The sequence below is a fragment of the Triticum dicoccoides genome, chromosome 6A, assembly GCF_002162155.2.
Source record: "Triticum dicoccoides isolate Atlit2015 ecotype Zavitan chromosome 6A, WEW_v2.0, whole genome shotgun sequence".
NCBI classification, from domain to species: Eukaryota; Viridiplantae; Streptophyta; class Magnoliopsida; order Poales; family Poaceae; genus Triticum; species Triticum dicoccoides.
The window spans coordinates 436,956,573-436,974,838 of record NC_041390.1 but is presented as its reverse complement, the minus strand read 5'-3'; the positions used below and the strand labels follow the sequence as shown (position 1 = coordinate 436,974,838).

The window sequence follows — 18,266 nt, the reverse complement described above, 5'->3', positions numbered from 1 at the left end:
CTCCATGAATCCAGAACTCCCCATGATACCTTGAGGCCAGTCTCGGCAGCGATGCTGATGCTGTTCCCTGGGGCTTGCACACCACTTCAGATCCACACATGCATTAAGCAGCAGGCAATCAAACGACGCCCCAAATGACAGGCTTATCCGGGACTGATGGAACCCGATTAGCACTGACGTGACGCCCTCGCTATCTATCTACCTAGATGGTGGATTAGATAGCGAGTTGGATCAACCGACCGGACATCGGCTGAGCGTCAGGGCTCATGCTGCTATATCGTCTCCGGGCCAGGTGCAGCTCCCTTCCTGCGCCGCTTTCGGCGACTGGGCGCCGGCAGTCGCGGTCCTCCCCCACGTAACGTAAGCGGCTGTTGCCACGGCCCCGGCGGTCGCGGGATGGAGAAGAGAACGGGGCCGGGCCGGCGAGCGAGCCGAGCGGCGACTTGGTGGGTGGGCTTGACAGGGATGGGACGCGCAACGCCATGAATCCGCTCGTGTGCCGTGTCGCTAGGCCTCGGCGCTACTATAGTATGCTCCGGTGGCCGCTGTGGGCATGGGTTTCTACGAATAGTGCAAGATACATTGATGCATGCAGCATCGTTGTTGCGTGTACTGCTAGTTCGGTAGGGTATGGCGACCCTCGCCGTGGCTGCGGCTAACCAGGTTTTTGCTACGCAGGAAGAAAGAAGAGACTTTTGTGTCTTTCTTCTTCTTGTAAAAACAGGCGATCGTTCGTCTCATGAGTCATGTCCTCGATGGACGCCGCCCTGTTCCACGGCGGCAAGCACCACGCCACGCCTGGTTCGCAGCCGCAGCGCATGCGCTTTCCAACAGACGATCGTACAACGCATAGTCTACCTGATGGATGCACATACATGATGACTTTGAGTGTTTCCCCCGTCACTTAATCAACTTGTCCTACAGACTACAGTGAAGAATGATTTGGAGGCTGCCGCTGGGAGAATTCGGAGGCAGGCTGCATGGAGGGAGGGGCAAATTAGCCAACGGTTTAAAAAATCTGGGACACACGGAGGGGATTTAACTGATCAGATCGAGAAGATGATTGACTTGGTTGCTGCTAACTGATTATACCTACAAGATGATCGACTGGGTCACGTGGTTTTAACAAAAATGGACAAGACTGCCCTTTCAATTGAAGAGGTATAGTTTACATTCGTAGCATTCCAACCTAAGAGTACTTGTAGGAAACCATAAATATGTGAACCGGTTTTTTATTCCAGCGTAGGCAACTAGTGACTATTTCGCCTAACACTCTCGACCCTCCTCCCCATCCGTTTACCAATGAAGTAATGAGCAGTATATAATTGCACACAAGATCTACCAGTCGAAATATTGGTCAGACACAACACAACTGCTTCAACATAAGACACAGGATGCGCCGAATCTCTTCTCGGCTCGGCATTGTCAAAATTGCATCTCTCACATTGAGCAAAGGTCCTATTGCTGAAGCTTCAGGACTGGAAAGGCGATAACGTCCCTTATGCTGGCAGAGTTTGTCAAAAGCATTACTAACCGGTCGATACCAAGGCCCTAAAAGTTGAAAGATTCCACACAAATTAGTACGTAGTTCACATGCATATAGTAATGATGATGAATAAATAGCTCAGTGAAAACTTGCTGACAGCCTATCGAAGGTAAAACACGAAGAAGAAGAAAACTGCACTTGCAGATAATTTAAGGATTATACCATTCCGGAAGCAGGTGGCATTCCATATTCCAGAGAAGTCAAGAAGTCTTCATCCAAGGAAACTTCATAGGAATACTCATCATCCCCCTTACTCTCGTCCGATTTCACATTCTTATCCATCGCAGCACGTTTAGCATTGTGCTGCTTTATTTGATTTTCAAAACGACTCCTCTGCAGCAGAAAATAAAGTGATTGTTACAGTCTAGCATACTTTGCCAAAGGATCTTTCATCAAGCCAATGTACAGTAAGATTTAGCTAAATCAAACATGTCTTATCATTCAGGGGTCAGGGACAGAACTGTAATTTCACCACCCTCCACATTTTCAGGTAAGGTGGGAGCTTTGGGAGGATGACTTAGAGCCCTGTTTGGGTACATGATGGTGCCTTTTGCAAGTTAACCAGCAATGTTGATTTGGCCTATGCCATCAAATTTGATAAACCTTCCTAGTAAGGCCAAAAATGATAATCATACTAGCATCATACTTACATGCCAACACATCAATTTCTCACTGCAAATCAAGTATTTCCAGAAGGACGGCTCTTTAGTTTCACTCAAGGTCATTAGAACTGAAATTTTCTAATACCGAGCTCCCTTTTACATTATTACTCGTAGTTCCCATAGCACAGTGAATATTTCTGAAATCTGTCTAGTGAAAATGGTACAAATAAATTACTGTGTTTACACATATAATCAGCTAATCACCACGGACCAAAACTTGACATATTTCTAGCATAATTTGTCATGCGCGCTAAGCGTTGTTTATGCTAATGTGAAGTGCAGCTTTACATGGAAAATGTGATAATGGCACTCTGACATGCATTAAGAAAGCAAACAAATTCGCACCTGATCAATTGGGTCTGTGAGCTCAGAAAATGCATTTCCAATTTCACGGCCACATACAAAAAGTTCAAATCGTTCAGTAAGACCAGCATACCTACGATAAGAGAGAAGAGCTGTTATGATCATTTCAGTTGCTAGCAACCGAAACCTGAATCCTGTCCAAATCATCAAATTACACAATATGAACAGTTCATATAGAAAGGTCATTTGTGTCCAGCATAGTGTATTGCAGTTGTAACTTGAAGGGATATGCTCGAACAAAACTGTACGCAGTCCCTCTGTGTCAGTGTTGATCTCCAGTTTGATAGTTCTTTATGCAGAGACTACTGGCACTCTCAATTCCTGATTGGCACAAACCAGAGCATTCCTAACCGGCTGAATCAGAGCATTCCTAACTGGATGGATCAGTGAAAAGTGGTATGTGGTGATACCTTAAGGAAATGGCCCTTATTTGCCACTATCCTATTAAATTGTTCTCTGTTGCCTCTGATATTTTCCAAATATTATTGTTACTTTGAAATTAAGTTGTGGTTCTTTTGGAAACTCAGTTGATCTGTAACATTGTAGCAATGATTTTGGACAAAGCTGTACTTCGACTATACTTGATTCGTAATGGTATTTGTCCCTGTCGGTCATTTGCATTACAAAAGGAGAACTTTCAGTGGATAATATTAAGTCGATAATAAAACAGGGAGACATATTACACTATATCACTAATAAAGCAAATGAGTACTTGTAGCAATAATTTTGGAACACATAGCTTTTCCAAATTAACAGAATTACCTCCGATGTGGTTTCGCTAATGGTGATATCTCAACTGGGTAGTCAAGAACAAATGTTGGTTGAACAAGAGTTGATTCAACAACAGTCTCAAAGACCTGGCATATGATATAGAATTGTATAATCAACTCTCAGCTCAATCAAACAACTTTAAAGTTTAAACACTAATGAAATTATCACATCATATACTATGCATTGAAAATTCTGCAGTTTCGAAGGGATATGTGTTCTACTCAAATTGCAACTGAACATGCACTTACAGTTACTGCATGTTCCTGTTGAAGTATATGTGGATTTTCAAATCCCTTAACCTGTATTAGTTAAGTTCTTATGCATAAACTAACAGAAGTATATTTTATTAGTTGTAAACTTCCTAGGATGACATTTTTATTCAATTATCTGTAGAAAGTACATCCTTAAAAGAAAGATTGGTTCAAGAATATAGGAAACAAAGACATACAGCTAACAGAAAGTTCAGTACTACCTCTACCAAAATCTAATTTGAACTGCAAAAACGTCTTATATTTTGATAAGGAGGGAGTAGTTCACTTCACTTGAGAGTAATTTGGTTTGCACAATTATAGCAGATTTCAAAAACGGTGTTTGTATTGGTGTGCTGCTGGCTTGCAGTAAGGAATATACACCAATGAAAATCGAATCTATAAGCATCTTGCTTGTTGCAAAATATAGCATACAGCTTTGTTCGGTTCCAACTAGAGTGTAAAGAAGCTGGGCCAGAGCCTCACACCGGTGAACATGGCAACAGTCAATGACAGAATGATAGTGCATTCCTGCAAACTCTGCACTCCCAAACTAATATCTAACTTTCTTTTTGTAGGCTTACAATCTGATCCGACTCTGAATGCTTGTTCTGAACCAAACCCTGGAGTTGAGGTTTGACTAAAAGGGTTCTCAAAATGCCGTCTAAAATGAACTTGAACCCAGATTAAGAAGCCAAAACAGAAATTCTTCACAAAGTTCTAATGCATCAGCATAGTAAATTTTGAAACAGTTGTAGGAAACAGAATTTGAGAAATACCTCGTTGAGAACATGTCCAACAGATGAACAAGCTTGCAATGAAGTATTCTCACTGCTCTCTGTTTTGAACCCCAGCAGCCCTTTTGCAGCATTCTTAGCAGATTCAACATCTCCAAAGCTATTGAAGTCTACTCCTGTTGCTTCTTCGACAAGACGATGCATGGTTTCCCTTCTCCATGGTCTTTCCAGAGAGATTTCAGTTCCCTGCTTGATAGTAAATACGGCAGTTCATGGAGTGAAAGGAATACAGAGATAAGTACATATGTGTGGTTTAAGTATTTGCGTTGAGTGTGCATGTGTCCAGTGCTAATCTGCATAGGGTAATCCAGGTCAGGCAAAGTAGAGCATCATTGATGGCAAGAATAACTGCCAATGAGTTCCACTCAGATAGAAACGACAACAAAAAACGAGGTTTAGTAAAGCAGTGATATGAGCAACAAATGATGACATGATTTTGATGTGATACTTGTCTTGACAATCCAAATTCACTCACATAATGCAGCACAACATATGCTCATACTTTAGATAGACTTGAAACACATTACCTGGTAATCAATCTTAAGCTTTCCAGTCGTAGCCATAGCACATCGAGTTACGATTTCTTCGGCCAAATTCATCATGCTTTCATAGTCTGAATATGCTTCATACATCTAGCTTCCAAATATAAGGGAGCAAGTGAGACCTTATTTAAAGTAGCACATTCTGGAAGCAAAAAGGGAGGAAGAGAAAAGGGCGTGGAAAATGGAAAGGTAGAGATAGAGCAATTAAGCTACAAGATAGCTCGCGCTCCCCAAAAAAGGAGAGCTAAACAACAGAACGGGAAAAAAATATGAGAGAAAAGGATCATTTACTTCAATGGTGGTAAATTCAGGATTATGACGAGTAGAGATGCCTTCATTTCGGAATATTCTCCCAATCTCATAAACTTTCTCGAGCCCTCCAACCTGCATTTGCCAATAGTACTCATAAACTGGTAAGTAAATAGAAGTTTGGCGCTGGGGCATGGCCTTTTGAAATTGTAAGAACACATGTTAGTTCCCCCCATAGGGAATGTTCCAACAGGGGAGAATATCTGGTGCTCCGGGAGCACCTATGCTCACGTGCTCCGTGCGACCTCAGCCGTTGGATCTCGATCCAGCGGACATCTCGGGAGCCCCTGGACCTGCACGTCATTTAGTGACTTCTTGAGGGGCTTCTTGCAAAAAATTTGGAGCACCTCACATGTCCGCTGTATCAAAGATCCAACGGCCGAGCTCGCAAGGGAGCACCTGATTTTAGGTGCATACATTTTTTTTAACTCCTTCAAAGACTTAGAAACAGATGAATGAAAATGTAAACACCAGTTGCATGGTGCAAAGTGCCAAACTAGAAATGTACTCCAAAAGTAATGCTCCAAGACAATTGTAGCTTAACATATAAATTTTTCTTCAACTTACATCTCGTGACTATTCCACGAACATATTGAGACAAATTCAATTTAACCAAGTCAAGAAATATGCACATAAACAATCTAGAAAAGAAACTTACAAGCTTGTTGGTAAACAATTACAGTATATTACTAATTTAACACGTTAAACTAGATCAGGTTGATCTAACAAGCATATAGAGGCAGCTTGCAGTAGTAAATTTACTCATTAAAATGGAAGGAATTGTATCGCAGGAAAGGACACTACTATAGACTAGTTTAAGGAAAAGCCAAACTTCCAAAAGGTAGAGGGGAAAAACGGCATTGTGATCTCACCAGCATTCTTTTCAAATGCAGCTCCGTTGCAATCCTCAAGTAAAGATCCCTTTGGAGGGAGTTATGGTGAGTTATAAAAGGTCTTGCTTCAGCGCCACCTGCTTCTCCCTATATTTTCCCGTTTCAAGAAAAAAAAAGGTCAGAGAAGACTCTAAAAGTGAACATAGGCAAAAAAAAAGTTACAAAAGAACAAGATCATTTCTTAGTGCTATTATACTAGATTGTGCCCCCATTTGGCTTAGCTATATGCTGATATCATTAATGCGTTATTAAAACCACAGCCGGAGGAGCCGGTAGGGCGAGGTCAGGTGTCCGCCCTACCTTGATTTGGCACAGAAATTTTTATATTAGTATACGCTGCATTGATGCGTACGCATACATCCAGACTCCAGTCGCATACATCCCTGGATGGCAGAGAAGAAAAGAAAGAAAAGGGAGGGCGTGAGGTACAGCCCAGCACAGCCCGGAAAACAAAGGCCCAATCACGGAAGCATCTACCGACCCACACACGGGAAGCGAACGTCCTCTACACACACGCACCAGGCGCTCCAAACCTCCAACACGCCGCCGGCACTTCCCTGATTGGCTGCTCCCATGGCGCCGGCGGCTACCGTTCCGGACTCCCCACAACTCCCCTGATCTCGAGCCCGCCATCTTTCGTGAGTGCAGCGAGGGAACGTCCCGGCCGCCGTTTACCGACGCGTGGCCACGGCGTTCCCTGCCTGGCTGCCCTAGTGCATGCAGTCCTAGTGTAGTGTATGTATCTTCTATACCTAAATAGCTAGCCCCCACTAACTATTTCTCTCAACATGCAAGCATGCCACATCATCTCACAACATGCATGAGAAAAGGCCCACCCCCACTACCATATGTCTCTCAACATGCAAGCATGCAACTTCATCATGAAACATGCATGGAAAAAGACCCATCTCAATATGCAAAAATACATGAGAATTTTCATTCTATTATGCTATCTATTTAATAAACATTTTACAACTATATAGTAATGAAACATAATAAATTATATGTATTTTCATTTTAGCTTTTTATAGTATTACTTCAAATATTCATGCTTCATACAACAAATCACATTGAAATATGTTGCAAATATTCCCGCAACAACGTGCGGAGTATCATCTAGTTTCTATGTCCTATAGAACTTAATTGAAACATCTTTATATCAAATTCATTTCATGTTAGTTTGTTAAGCATTGAACTTAAATTATTAAAAAAAATTAAGCTTTATTTTGTATGTGGTATTTTTTAGGAATGTTATTAAGTATTTCTCGAGTAGTTATAAGTACACCCTCCAATCCATATTAAAGCAGCAACAATTAATATGGATTGAAGAGAGTAGCAAAGTTATTTCATGTCGTTGACTTTTTTTGGGCCAGGCTTTGCTTCATTCCCTCCTTTGATGATACCAGCAGACATTTTGTGCGGCGAATCCAGGAGTCTAAGGTCAAGGAGGCTTTAAAAAGGATGAAAGGAGGCAAGGTGATGGACCCTGATTGTATCCCCATTGAGGTGTGGAAAGGCCTCGGGGACATGGCGATAGTATGGCTAACCAAGCTTTTCAACCTCATTTCTCGGGCAAACAAGATGCCAGAAGAATGGAGACGGAGTATATTAGTACCAATCTTCAAGAACAAGGGGAGTGTTCAGAGTTGTACTAATGACTGTGGAATTTAATGAGCCATACAATGAAGCTATGGGAGAGAGTACCGCTTAAGAAGAATGACAAGCGTGACCAAAAATCAGTTTGGTTTCATGCCTAGGAGGTCGAAGCCATTTTATTGGTACGACAACTTATGGAGAGATACAGGGAGCAAAAGAAGGACCTGCATATGGTGTTCATTGACTTGGAGAAGTCCTATGATAAGATACCACGGAATGTCATGTGGTGAACCTTGGAGAAACACAAAGTCCCAGCAAAGTACATTAGTCTCATCAAGGACATGTACGATAATGTTGTGACAAGTGTTCGAACAAGTGATGTCGACACTGATGACTTCCCGATTAAGATGGGACTGCATCAAGGGTCAGCTTTGAGCCCTTATCTTTTTGCTTTGGTGATGGATGAGATCACAAGGGATATACAATGAGATATCCCATGGTGGATGCTCTTTGCGGATGATGTGGTGCTAGTTGACGATAGTCGGACGGGGTCAATAGGAAGTTAGAGTTATGGAGACAAACCTTGGAATCGAAAGATTTCAGGCTTAGTAGAACTAAAACCGAGTACATGAGGTGCGGTTTCAGTACTACTAGTTGCGAGGAGGAGGTTAGTCTTGATGGGAAGGTGGTGCCTCAGAAGGACACCTTTCGATATTTGGGGTCAATGCTGCAGAAGGATGGGAGTATTGATGAAGATGTGAACCATCGAATGCCGGATGGATGAAGTGGCGCCAAGCTTCTGGCATTCTCTGTGACGAGAGGGTCACAAAAGCTAGAAGGCAAGTTCTATAGGACGGCGGTTCGACCCGCAATGTTGTATGGCGCTGAGTGTTGGCCGACTAAAAGGCGACATGTTCAACAGTTAGGTGTGGCGGAGATGCGCATGTTGAGATGGACGTGTGGCCACACGAGGAAGGATCGAGTCCGGAATGATGATATACGAGATAGAGTTGGGGTAGCACCACTTGAAGAGAAGCTTGTCCAACATTGTCTGAGATGGTTTGGGCATATTCATCGCAGGCCTCCAGAAGCTCCAGTGCATAGCGGACGGCTAAAGCATGCGGATAATGTCAAGAGAGGTCAGGGTAGACTGAATTTGACATGGGAGGAGTCCGTAAAGAGAGATCTGAAGGATTGGAGTATCGCCGAAGAACTAGCCATGGACAGGGGTGCATGGAAGCTTGCTATCCATGTGCCAGAACCATGAGTTGGTCGCGAGATCTTATGGGTTTCACCTCTAGCCTACCCCAACTTGTTTGGGACTTTTGTTGTTGTTGTTGTTGTTGTTGTTGTTGTTGTTGCTTTGCTTCATTCCTTACTCCGCCACACGCACCACGTTAGCAACCGTTCAACCCTAGCGCTAGTATCCATTGCAGGTGCAGTGGTTTCTTGGGCCGGGCTTTGCTTCACTCCTAACTCCGCCACGCACACCATGTTAGTGACCGGCCAACCATAGCGCTAGTATCCATTGCAGGTGGCAATGGTCGGGCGAACAACGGGAGCAGCGAAGGCTAGATAGGGCTCAGTCGTGGACGTAGACGTGTTTGCATAGGACGAAGGTGAGCAACAACGGCGTGGTTGTGTTCCTGGCGGCTACTGTCGGGTGGCATGATGTCACGGTGGTTGTTGGTGCAAGGTTCGCCCCACCTCAAAAAAAATCGTTCTCCGCCACTGATTAAAACAACATATTGGACATTACATAAACTATATGTTTTGTGGGCTTTTGACTTTACACCGTTTCTACTGCCTCTGGGTCACAATGTAGGTCGTTCTTTATCAGTCTCCAAGGTGACACTTCGACCATCAATCATAAATATGTTGCTTCGAATAAACTAAATACGCATTATGAAATTAAATTTCTGATACCAATTACTGGAAAGCAACAATAATCTAGATAGGATCAAGCAGAGGTTATCCTGACAAGCTGATCGGGATCCAATATCCAGATGCTTGAAGCTAGTTGTCCTTGTACAGACAAGTGTATATGCACTTCCAGTCCAACAAACCCAACACAACTAGTAAGACCTTGCCTGCTGCCAGCTTCACTCGCTCAAAAGTGGGATGGCTCTCTTATCATGTGTTATACTGCTTTTATTGTCAATCTAAGATCAAAAAGGTGTCAGAGAAGAATTCTCTCATTCCCAATCCGTGTTACATGTTTTTGTCATGTACAACAGTAAGTTGTAAGTATGCATGCCTGAGATGAAGTTAGAGGGGTGTTACGCGTCTTCTTGCTCAAATGTAGGCCTGAGCATGGGCACTGCAGCCCAACGGGCCCAGCCCAAAAGCCCGCCGCAGGGCCTGGATCCACGTTTTCCGTGAAGCAGGGCTCTTAAGCCCAAAATACTTAAAATGTAGTCTTTTATTAAACACACTGTGACGATACTGTTTATCCAAAAATGATTAAACCAATACTAAATTTTAATTGAAAATGCTACTGTTTACATGTTACATGCTAGGCTCAGGCTTGTCGTTTTGAGTTTGGGCGCAAAGCCTGGCCCAACCCGGAGTATTATCCCAAAGCCTGTAGCTCTAGGATCTGTACAGTAATTTTTGCTTCTTTTTCTTTTTCACTTGCTGGCTTTGTAAGAATACCACCATCTTTGGTGTTTTCTTCTAATAAAATGACAAACACTAACAAGCCTGTTAGAGAAAAAATATGTTGAGTAGAACAAATTTTAAGTATTGAGCACGGAGAAGTTTCGTCTTATCTGTATGTACTGTAAAATAGATATAAAACAAAATTAGCCCTTTTAGAAAAGAATTTGTTTGAAATAGAATTATTAGAAGCGTAACATATTAACATGCAAGGTTGGCAAAATAGTTTTGTGCAACAGCATGACTACCACCAAGTAAACTAAACTATGAGTTATACATATGGTAATCCTAGACACAAGGTTAACAAGATAAAAGATTAAAGATTCAACATCTAGATTCAAGTTTAAGAAAACAGACTAGATATGCAGTTGAACTGTAAAAAAACAAACCAGGGACTTCATCAGCTCTGTTTGTTTAAACCGACAAAGAATACTTGGCTAGTTGGTTACACAGGCTACACCTACTTTCTATATAAGAATAAGCAGCAACTTAAATTTAACATATATGACCTCATCAATGCCCTCTTATCAAGCTAGAAATCAGAAATTACATCACTGATTAATCCTGCAGAGTGATAATTTAAAGAATATACAGAAACCAAACCTGTAGAACTGGCGTTTCAACTTCAATGAACCCAAATGATTCCATTGTCTTGCGGATTTCAGAAACAACCTATGAGAAATGAAAATAGCTAAGATAACAATAGAAGGTAACTTTCACAAATGATGCATGCCACTGCCAGTCCGTCATATTCATCAAACTGGGTACTTTTGGATGAACTGAGGATGTGATCTCATCTTACTATCCAACATAGTACAAATGACAGGACTCTGTTTGGTGTTCCACAATCTACCTCTGTTTCCCCAAGGAAAATATGTTTCTATGTACAACAGTATTCAGTACCTTTGCTCTTGTTCGAAACACATCAGCAACCTCAGGATTTGCAATCATGTCAATGTACCTGACATATGAATTTTGGAATATATGAATAATAGTTGTCATAGCTCATAGATACTGAAACAAAAATTGTAAAGACATAACAAGGTAAGTAAATCACATTTAATCAAATAAAAGTGACATGAATCTAGAAGGCTAGGATCCAGTTTTCAGTTTAAACAGCATGCATTATTGCAGCAGGGGGCAGACAAATGTAAGTAATAGATTAGCAAAAAGGACCATTGAACCATTTATGCCATTGTAATAGGATGTGATCGATAGTGAGTATCTGTAAATTGTAATATACTAAAAATGACTGATATAATTCATGTATATCATTGGAGAACATTTGTCACATTAATGTTTCACCAGATACTAGTGTGCTAAGTGCTAACAGAAGCATGAATGTGAATGTCATGAATTCCCCAAATAGAAATACATATGAAGCAAAACAAAAGATGCCTAACATCTGTCAAACCAAAGAAAATACATTAAGACCCAGCCCCATTGATAGCTGCCAAATGGTTTGTATGAAGATGCCACATAGCACAGTATTAAATGTGTATTCAGGAACAAAAGGACAATATATTAAGCAAAAGAAAAGCTAACCTTTGGCGATACCGCTTGTCCACATCTGTCAAGCCATGATACTTATCTGGTAGCGGGAGTAAGGATTTTGTAAGGATTTCGAAAAAGCTGACATAAACAGATAGTTCCCCTGCAGTGAAATCCATCATGTCAAATACAAGTGCAGGTTAATATAAGAACTATAGTGAATATTGAGCTATCGAAATGCATGCTAGATTACTAGCACATCAAAAAACTATATGAAATTGTAATGTGTATATAAAGTGGCATGAACTGAACTCGTTTACCCCAGGTAATAATATTGAGCTGCCATAATATATATAAACTTTAAGAACTGCGCATCCTTCAGTTGGCTAGAGGCACGAGTGCGCGTGCTCAGTCCACTCAGGTTCGAGGCTTGGCCTCCACGGGGTGTGCTCATGGTAGTTTCTTCTAGTTAAAAATGCAACAGGTGATAGTGCCTGTTAGTCGACTTTTTTTATGTACATAAACTTTAGACATTCACAAGGATTTTGTGCTGCTCGAATGTTATAACCAGACCTACCAACACATGTCCTTGGTAACTTTGCAGCATTCTGCTATGTACCTCATTTTTGCCTTTCTGAACATCCCTCAGCCAATTTTGTTGTATTTTCCGGAATAGCGAAGTGGGTTGGTTATTTGGTTTGCTTAGTTTAAATTTAAATAGAGAAAAATCAGATGGTTATCTGAATAAAAACAAGTCACCTTTATTTGCATAAAGATGACTTTTAAACAGGAAAAAAAAGGCACTTAATAGTGAAACAACCTAACATGCTAAGTTGAGATTTCAACTTTTTTCTGATGGAAAAATTTAAGAACTATGTGACGAGGTGACTCTACAATTTTAGTTGCCGTGTGTGGAGTTATTTGCAAATTGACTGATCTGGAGGTAGCAAAATGCACCAGATTGCTTGGGCGGCAAGGGAGGGATTTGGGGGGCCTTTCTTCTCTGAGATCGTGTTTCTAGCTTGCTGCCACATTTGGCTTCAGCGTAATGGCAAGGTTTTTATTTCTGCAAGCCCTCTTTTACAGAATGGCGCTGCAACTTTGTTCATAGTATCTCTCTGCTAGCTCATAGGGTTAAGATCAAGCATAGAGATAGGTTGATACACTGGACCTCTTCCTACCACCCTAGGTTGGCTTCTTTGCATATTCTGACCCTTTAACTCTTGCAGATATTTTCTCTTAATATATTGGAATTGTGGGATTTTTCCTCACAGTACGCGATAAAAAAAAAACAGATAGATACATAAAAATCAATCTTATGCTGCAAACTGAAGTCAAATGATGAACAGTGAACTCATCAGTGCTGCCACTAAGAAGTTTAATGCATTGGTCATAGACCGAGTTTACTGAGATTTGTTCATATGTGAGGCTTACAGTTCACTTTGACACCTACAGAGAACAGGGGGAAAAAACTTTGCCATATAACAGTTGAGTGCAATGTTAGGTTTGGAAAAATGCATGGAGCCTATTCCTGGACGTGAATTTTCTGTGCAAGTTTAGGCTTGGTAATGTGCAACTCGGTCGACTGAGAATTAACTCATTCTCAGTCAACTGACAAATAGAAAATCCCAAATATAATAGACAGTATTCACACATCAGTATAAGGATTATTAATACTAAACCTTTTTCTGTCTTCTTTATGGACCCACTTGCACCTAAGATATCGCCAACATCAATAAATGCCTTCAGTTGCTCAAACTGCTCCTCCGTAAGGCTGTCTTTCTCACAGTAAAGCTAACAATTGCCAAAAGGGAAGTTTTAAAATGTATATCACACAAAATCTCTTCAACAATTAAATGAATAATTGCCAAAGTTTTAGTAGCTACTCCCTCTGTAAAGATTTATAAGAGCGTTTAGAACACTAGAATGGTGATCTAAACGCTCTTATATTTCTTTACGGAGGGAGTACTAGCCACAAGAAATACAAATAGCAAACTGCAGAACATGATCTAGCAGACTTCATCTGCATTGGGAAGAAGCCAAACTCCAATGGAAACAATAGTCACAACATACAATGTCACCTGATGGCCTTTTACTAATGGATCCCATACTGAGCCAACAAGAATATTAAAGATTGCTCAACAAATCCACACAGTACATGATTAAGAGTGTTTAGTGCAATCTTAGGCTTACCTACCAGGCAAGCTGACATTGACAAGTTAAGATCATACAAACAGAATTTGAATTGGATGGTGAAACAACTTTGCATCCATCATAAGCTGCATCAGAATGTGCTCATATTTTAATAAGAATCAGATGTGTAATCAATACAAATTTCTCACATCAAATACTGATTCATTTTTGTTTGAATCCAGGCATTCACATGCCTGATGCCTCACACATCTAGATAATATGCAAAAATGGAGCACAAAAACATTGACATATATTAAGAAGAGTAAATAATACGTGACACTAAGTTCAGAGCTTCTTGAGACAACTACTATTTGAAAGTAAACAAATCATTGTATTTGACCTCCACTTGGTTTGTTGCCAAACTATTGTACAGCTCACATTTCAGCGGCTCAGAAGCTGAATTTCCAGAGTTTTGACCAAACTTTGCTAACTCATAGGGCAACCAATTTTAATATTTGCAATGACATGTTTAGCCAGTTTCAACTACAAGCTCAGGCGGAAAACATATTGCTATTGGGAAATTATAAAGCAACAATCCTTGTCTGATTCACACAAGTAATTTGACTCGCAATAGATGGCAAATCATTTGAATAACGAACCTGAATAGTTCCGGAGTCGTCTCTTATGGTCATGAAAACAAGCTTTCCAAATGCTCTTCGGGCAACGATCCTACCAGCAATGGAAACCGACGCCTCGGTGCAGACTTCACCATTCTCGAGATGGGTGTACCTCTCCTGAAGCTCCTTGGTCGTGTGAGTCCTGTCCCACTTGTACGCGTACGGTTCGTAACCCTTCCCTCTTAGCTCCTCGACCTAGCAAGCCAAACAAGCTACTGATCTCGAGCAGATTCACGGCAGTATCGGCCACAGATTGTGGGGAGTAGAATGGCGCGCCCAACAGCGTTCAAGCAGAGGCGTGGCAAGTTGCGGCTGACGAAGAGCTGACCTTTTTTAAGCGAATGGCGCGGATAGAGTCGCGGTCGGAGGTGGAGGATGAGGAGGCGCTGCGGCGGCGCCGGTCCTGGGGCGGCTTCGTGGTGGCGGCAGCGGCCGGGGAGCAGCAGCGGATGTGGAAACGGTGGGCCCTACCGGCCGAGGCGGCGGCGGCGGCGGCGGCGCGGGAGGCCGCGAAGCCGAGGAGATTGGAGGAAGCCCTCCATACCCGCAGCGCCTCCATTAGCGCGTATCCGAGCAGGTGGATGCGTTCGTTATCTTCGAATTTTGAGGTGTTTTGTTGGTTTTCCAAGAAGGCTATACGGCTCTGATTTCTCTAGCACCTCGTTTCCAGATTTTTTTTATTGGATTATAAATCTAAGTTTAGAATTTGAGTTTTTCCTTAAAGATTTTAATTCAAATATTTATGTTTTGATGTCGCGCAGAAATGCAAGTTACTCATTCTGTACAAATTCAAACTTCATGTTCACACTTAAAAATCCAGAATCAATTGAGATTTGTCCAACATTTTCTATGTACCAGGAAGCTGTTTTGAGCTTAACGGCAAACCACGTTGTATAAGTATGTCGTGGGTGGACTTTCATAAAACTTCGATATTTCAAATTCAATCTCACACTATACTTTTCATGTGATTATTTGAAACTTTATGGGTATTGTCCATGTGTTGAGGGAAATGTTGATTATTGGCGGGTCAAATCATGGAACTAAGTCCCACATACTTATACAAATGACTTTTCACAAAAGAAATGATATTTTCACTTTGAACCAAGTCCTCACATTAGAAAAAAATTAACAAAAAGATTCAAAACTTTATGGGCGTTGCTCGCGCGTCGAGGAGCGACATTTGGCTTACGAGCTGGTTAATTCGTGCAGGTGAGTCACATACTTGTACTGTTGTACACATGCTCTTTCACAAAACTTTGATATTTAAACTTTCAACAATTGTTTTATAAAATTAACTCAAACTTCCGTTGATGACTTAATGCATGGAGGCATAAATTTTGTGTAGTTTGGTGAGTCTATATATGTTCTTGTAAGTCTCATGAATTTATGGAACCCATGAATACATTTGATTCTTTCCTGATAGTAAAGAATTGATTTGGTCATATTCTAACTCGCTAGAATTGAGTTTGGAATTTATGACTCCTATTTTTATGACGATGAAATTCTCATGTGTAAGGGCATATTTATCCCTAAGGTGTTTTGGTGATTGATGACAATGCGTTTGCGAACTAATCGTGTGCCTTGAGTTTCCCAGACGTTTCATCGCTAGGCACAAGACGGTTTGGTGCCCCTCGAAGACTGTTGAAGACGACGTCTTTTCTACGTTTCTTTTTGATGGATTTGAGTCGTAGAAAAGCCGTACTATTAAGAGGGGATCCGCGTCGAAAAGGTTTGGGTGGAATCTTCACGTACACGTTTCTTTCTAGTCCCCTCCTTTCCCCTGCACCTTGGAGCGTCCTCCGTTGTTATCTCTTCACTTTTGTTCTGGCTGCTGTGGTGGCTTGCGGTAGTACTGCTCCCAGGTGAGCGGTAGTACCGTTGGCACCAGCGGTAGTACCGTGCTGTGGCGCGGTAGTACCGCAGGTGCCCACGATAGTACCGCTCCTCTGGAGTCGCACTACCGTGGCCCCCAGGCCAAGTACCGTTCCCTTGCGGTAGTAGGGGCGGATGTAATTTTTTACATCCGCACTACCACGGCGGCAACCCTTCCACGGTAGTACCGTGCTCAGCTGCCAGGCGGTAGTACCGCCCCTCTGCGGTAGTACTGTGTCGAGTTTTTGCTTCTTCCGTTTTTCCGCGGAAGTAGGCACGGATGTATCCTTTTTCCGCGCTCTTCCCAGCTAAGGGGTTCTTGCCTTGCGGTAGTACCGCAAGGGGTAGCGGTAGTACCGCGCCCACGGCAGTACCGTTCTCAGCACTTGTGCTACAGGTCTGCCCTAGCTGCCGCTAGTGTTGCGGTAGTACCGCGAGCCTGCACGGTAGTACCGCGTGGCCTTGCGGTAGTACCGCTAGTCAGCAAGCGGAAGTACCGCGTGGACCTGCGGTAGTACCGATGTCCTGGAGCGGTAGTACCGTCGGTTGCGGGCTGGGTGGTGGACAACGGTTGGATTGTTGCCCCCACTATAAAAGGGGGTCCCCTTCTTCCCCGTTGACTCATCTCTTCCAACCCTAAGCTCCATTGTTGCTCTAAGCTCCATTTTCGCCCGATCTCACTCCCTAGCCAATCAAACTTATTGATTTGCTCGGGAGTGGTTGAGAAGGCCCCGATCTACACTTCCACCAAGAGATATTTGATTCCCCCCCCATTAATCCCTTGCGGATCTTATTACTCTTGGGTGTTTGAGCATCCTAGATGGTTGAGGTCACCGCGGAGCCATAGTCCATTGTGGTGAAGCTTCGTGGTGTCGTTGGGAGCCTCCAATTGAGTTGTGGAGATTGCCCCAACCTTGTTTGTAAAGGTTCGGTCGCCGCCTCCAAGGGCACCAATAGTGGAATCACGGTATCTGCATTGTGTGAGGGCGTGAGGAGAATACGGTGGCCCTAGTGGCTTCTTGGGGAGCATTGTGCCTCCACACTTCTTCAACGGAGACGTACTTCCCCTCAAAGGAAAGGCACATCCTCGTCTCCACCGGCTCCACTCTTAGTTATCTCGTGCCTTTACTTGTGCAAGCTAATTTGTGTTATATCTCTTGCTTGCTTGTGTTCCTATCCTTGTTGCATCATATAGGTTGCTCACCTAGTTGCATATCTAGACAACCTACCTTGATGCAAAGTTTAAATTGTTAAAGAAAAGCTAAAAATTGTTAGTTGTCTATTCACCCCCCCCCCTCTAGTCAACCATATCGATCCTTTTAATTGGTATCAGAGCCTCGTCTCTTTATTAAGGACTTTACCGTCCGAAGAGTATGGTTGATACCGTAGACGGTGTGGAGGAACACTCCGGTGTGAATCTGATCTCGTCTACGGGCGATGGGGGAACCTCGGTCTCTCGTGAGGAGTTCAATGTGGCCTTGGAGACATTGAAAACCTCCATGACGACCGAGGTTGAAAGCATGTTTACTAAATTCCTTAAAGGGCTTAAACTATCCAACGCACCCTTGAAAGTGGGTGATCCCACCGACAAGGTGACGGATGCTATCTCCGACAAGGGGGAAGCTAGTAGTGAAAAGGCTCCTTCTTCTAGTGGTAAAATTGGCATCGACATCTTTGCTCATGTGGAATCACCATTTGTTTATGGTGG

At 42.5% G+C, this 18,266-nt stretch overlaps 1 protein-coding gene across 1 annotated transcript; it reads right to left on the bottom strand.

The window, feature by feature from the left end:
• Positions 1-1,120: 1,120 nt before the first annotated feature.
• On the bottom strand, positions 1,121-15,275 carry LOC119317157 (lysine--tRNA ligase, chloroplastic/mitochondrial-like). Its single transcript, XM_037591566.1, has 14 exons — positions 15,015-15,275; positions 14,669-14,881; positions 13,559-13,670; positions 11,931-12,039; positions 11,289-11,346; positions 10,989-11,057; positions 6,111-6,218; positions 5,221-5,313; positions 4,915-5,019; positions 4,370-4,573; positions 3,334-3,428; positions 2,554-2,644; positions 1,709-1,879; positions 1,121-1,551 (listed from the first exon to the last, which is right to left on the bottom strand). The coding sequence occupies exons 1-14, from the start codon at positions 15,243-15,245 to the stop codon at positions 1,459-1,461; spliced, it is 1,752 nt and encodes a 583-aa protein (XP_037447463.1). The 5' UTR covers positions 15,246-15,275; the 3' UTR covers positions 1,121-1,458.
• Between the last annotated feature and the right edge of the window lie 2,991 nt (positions 15,276-18,266).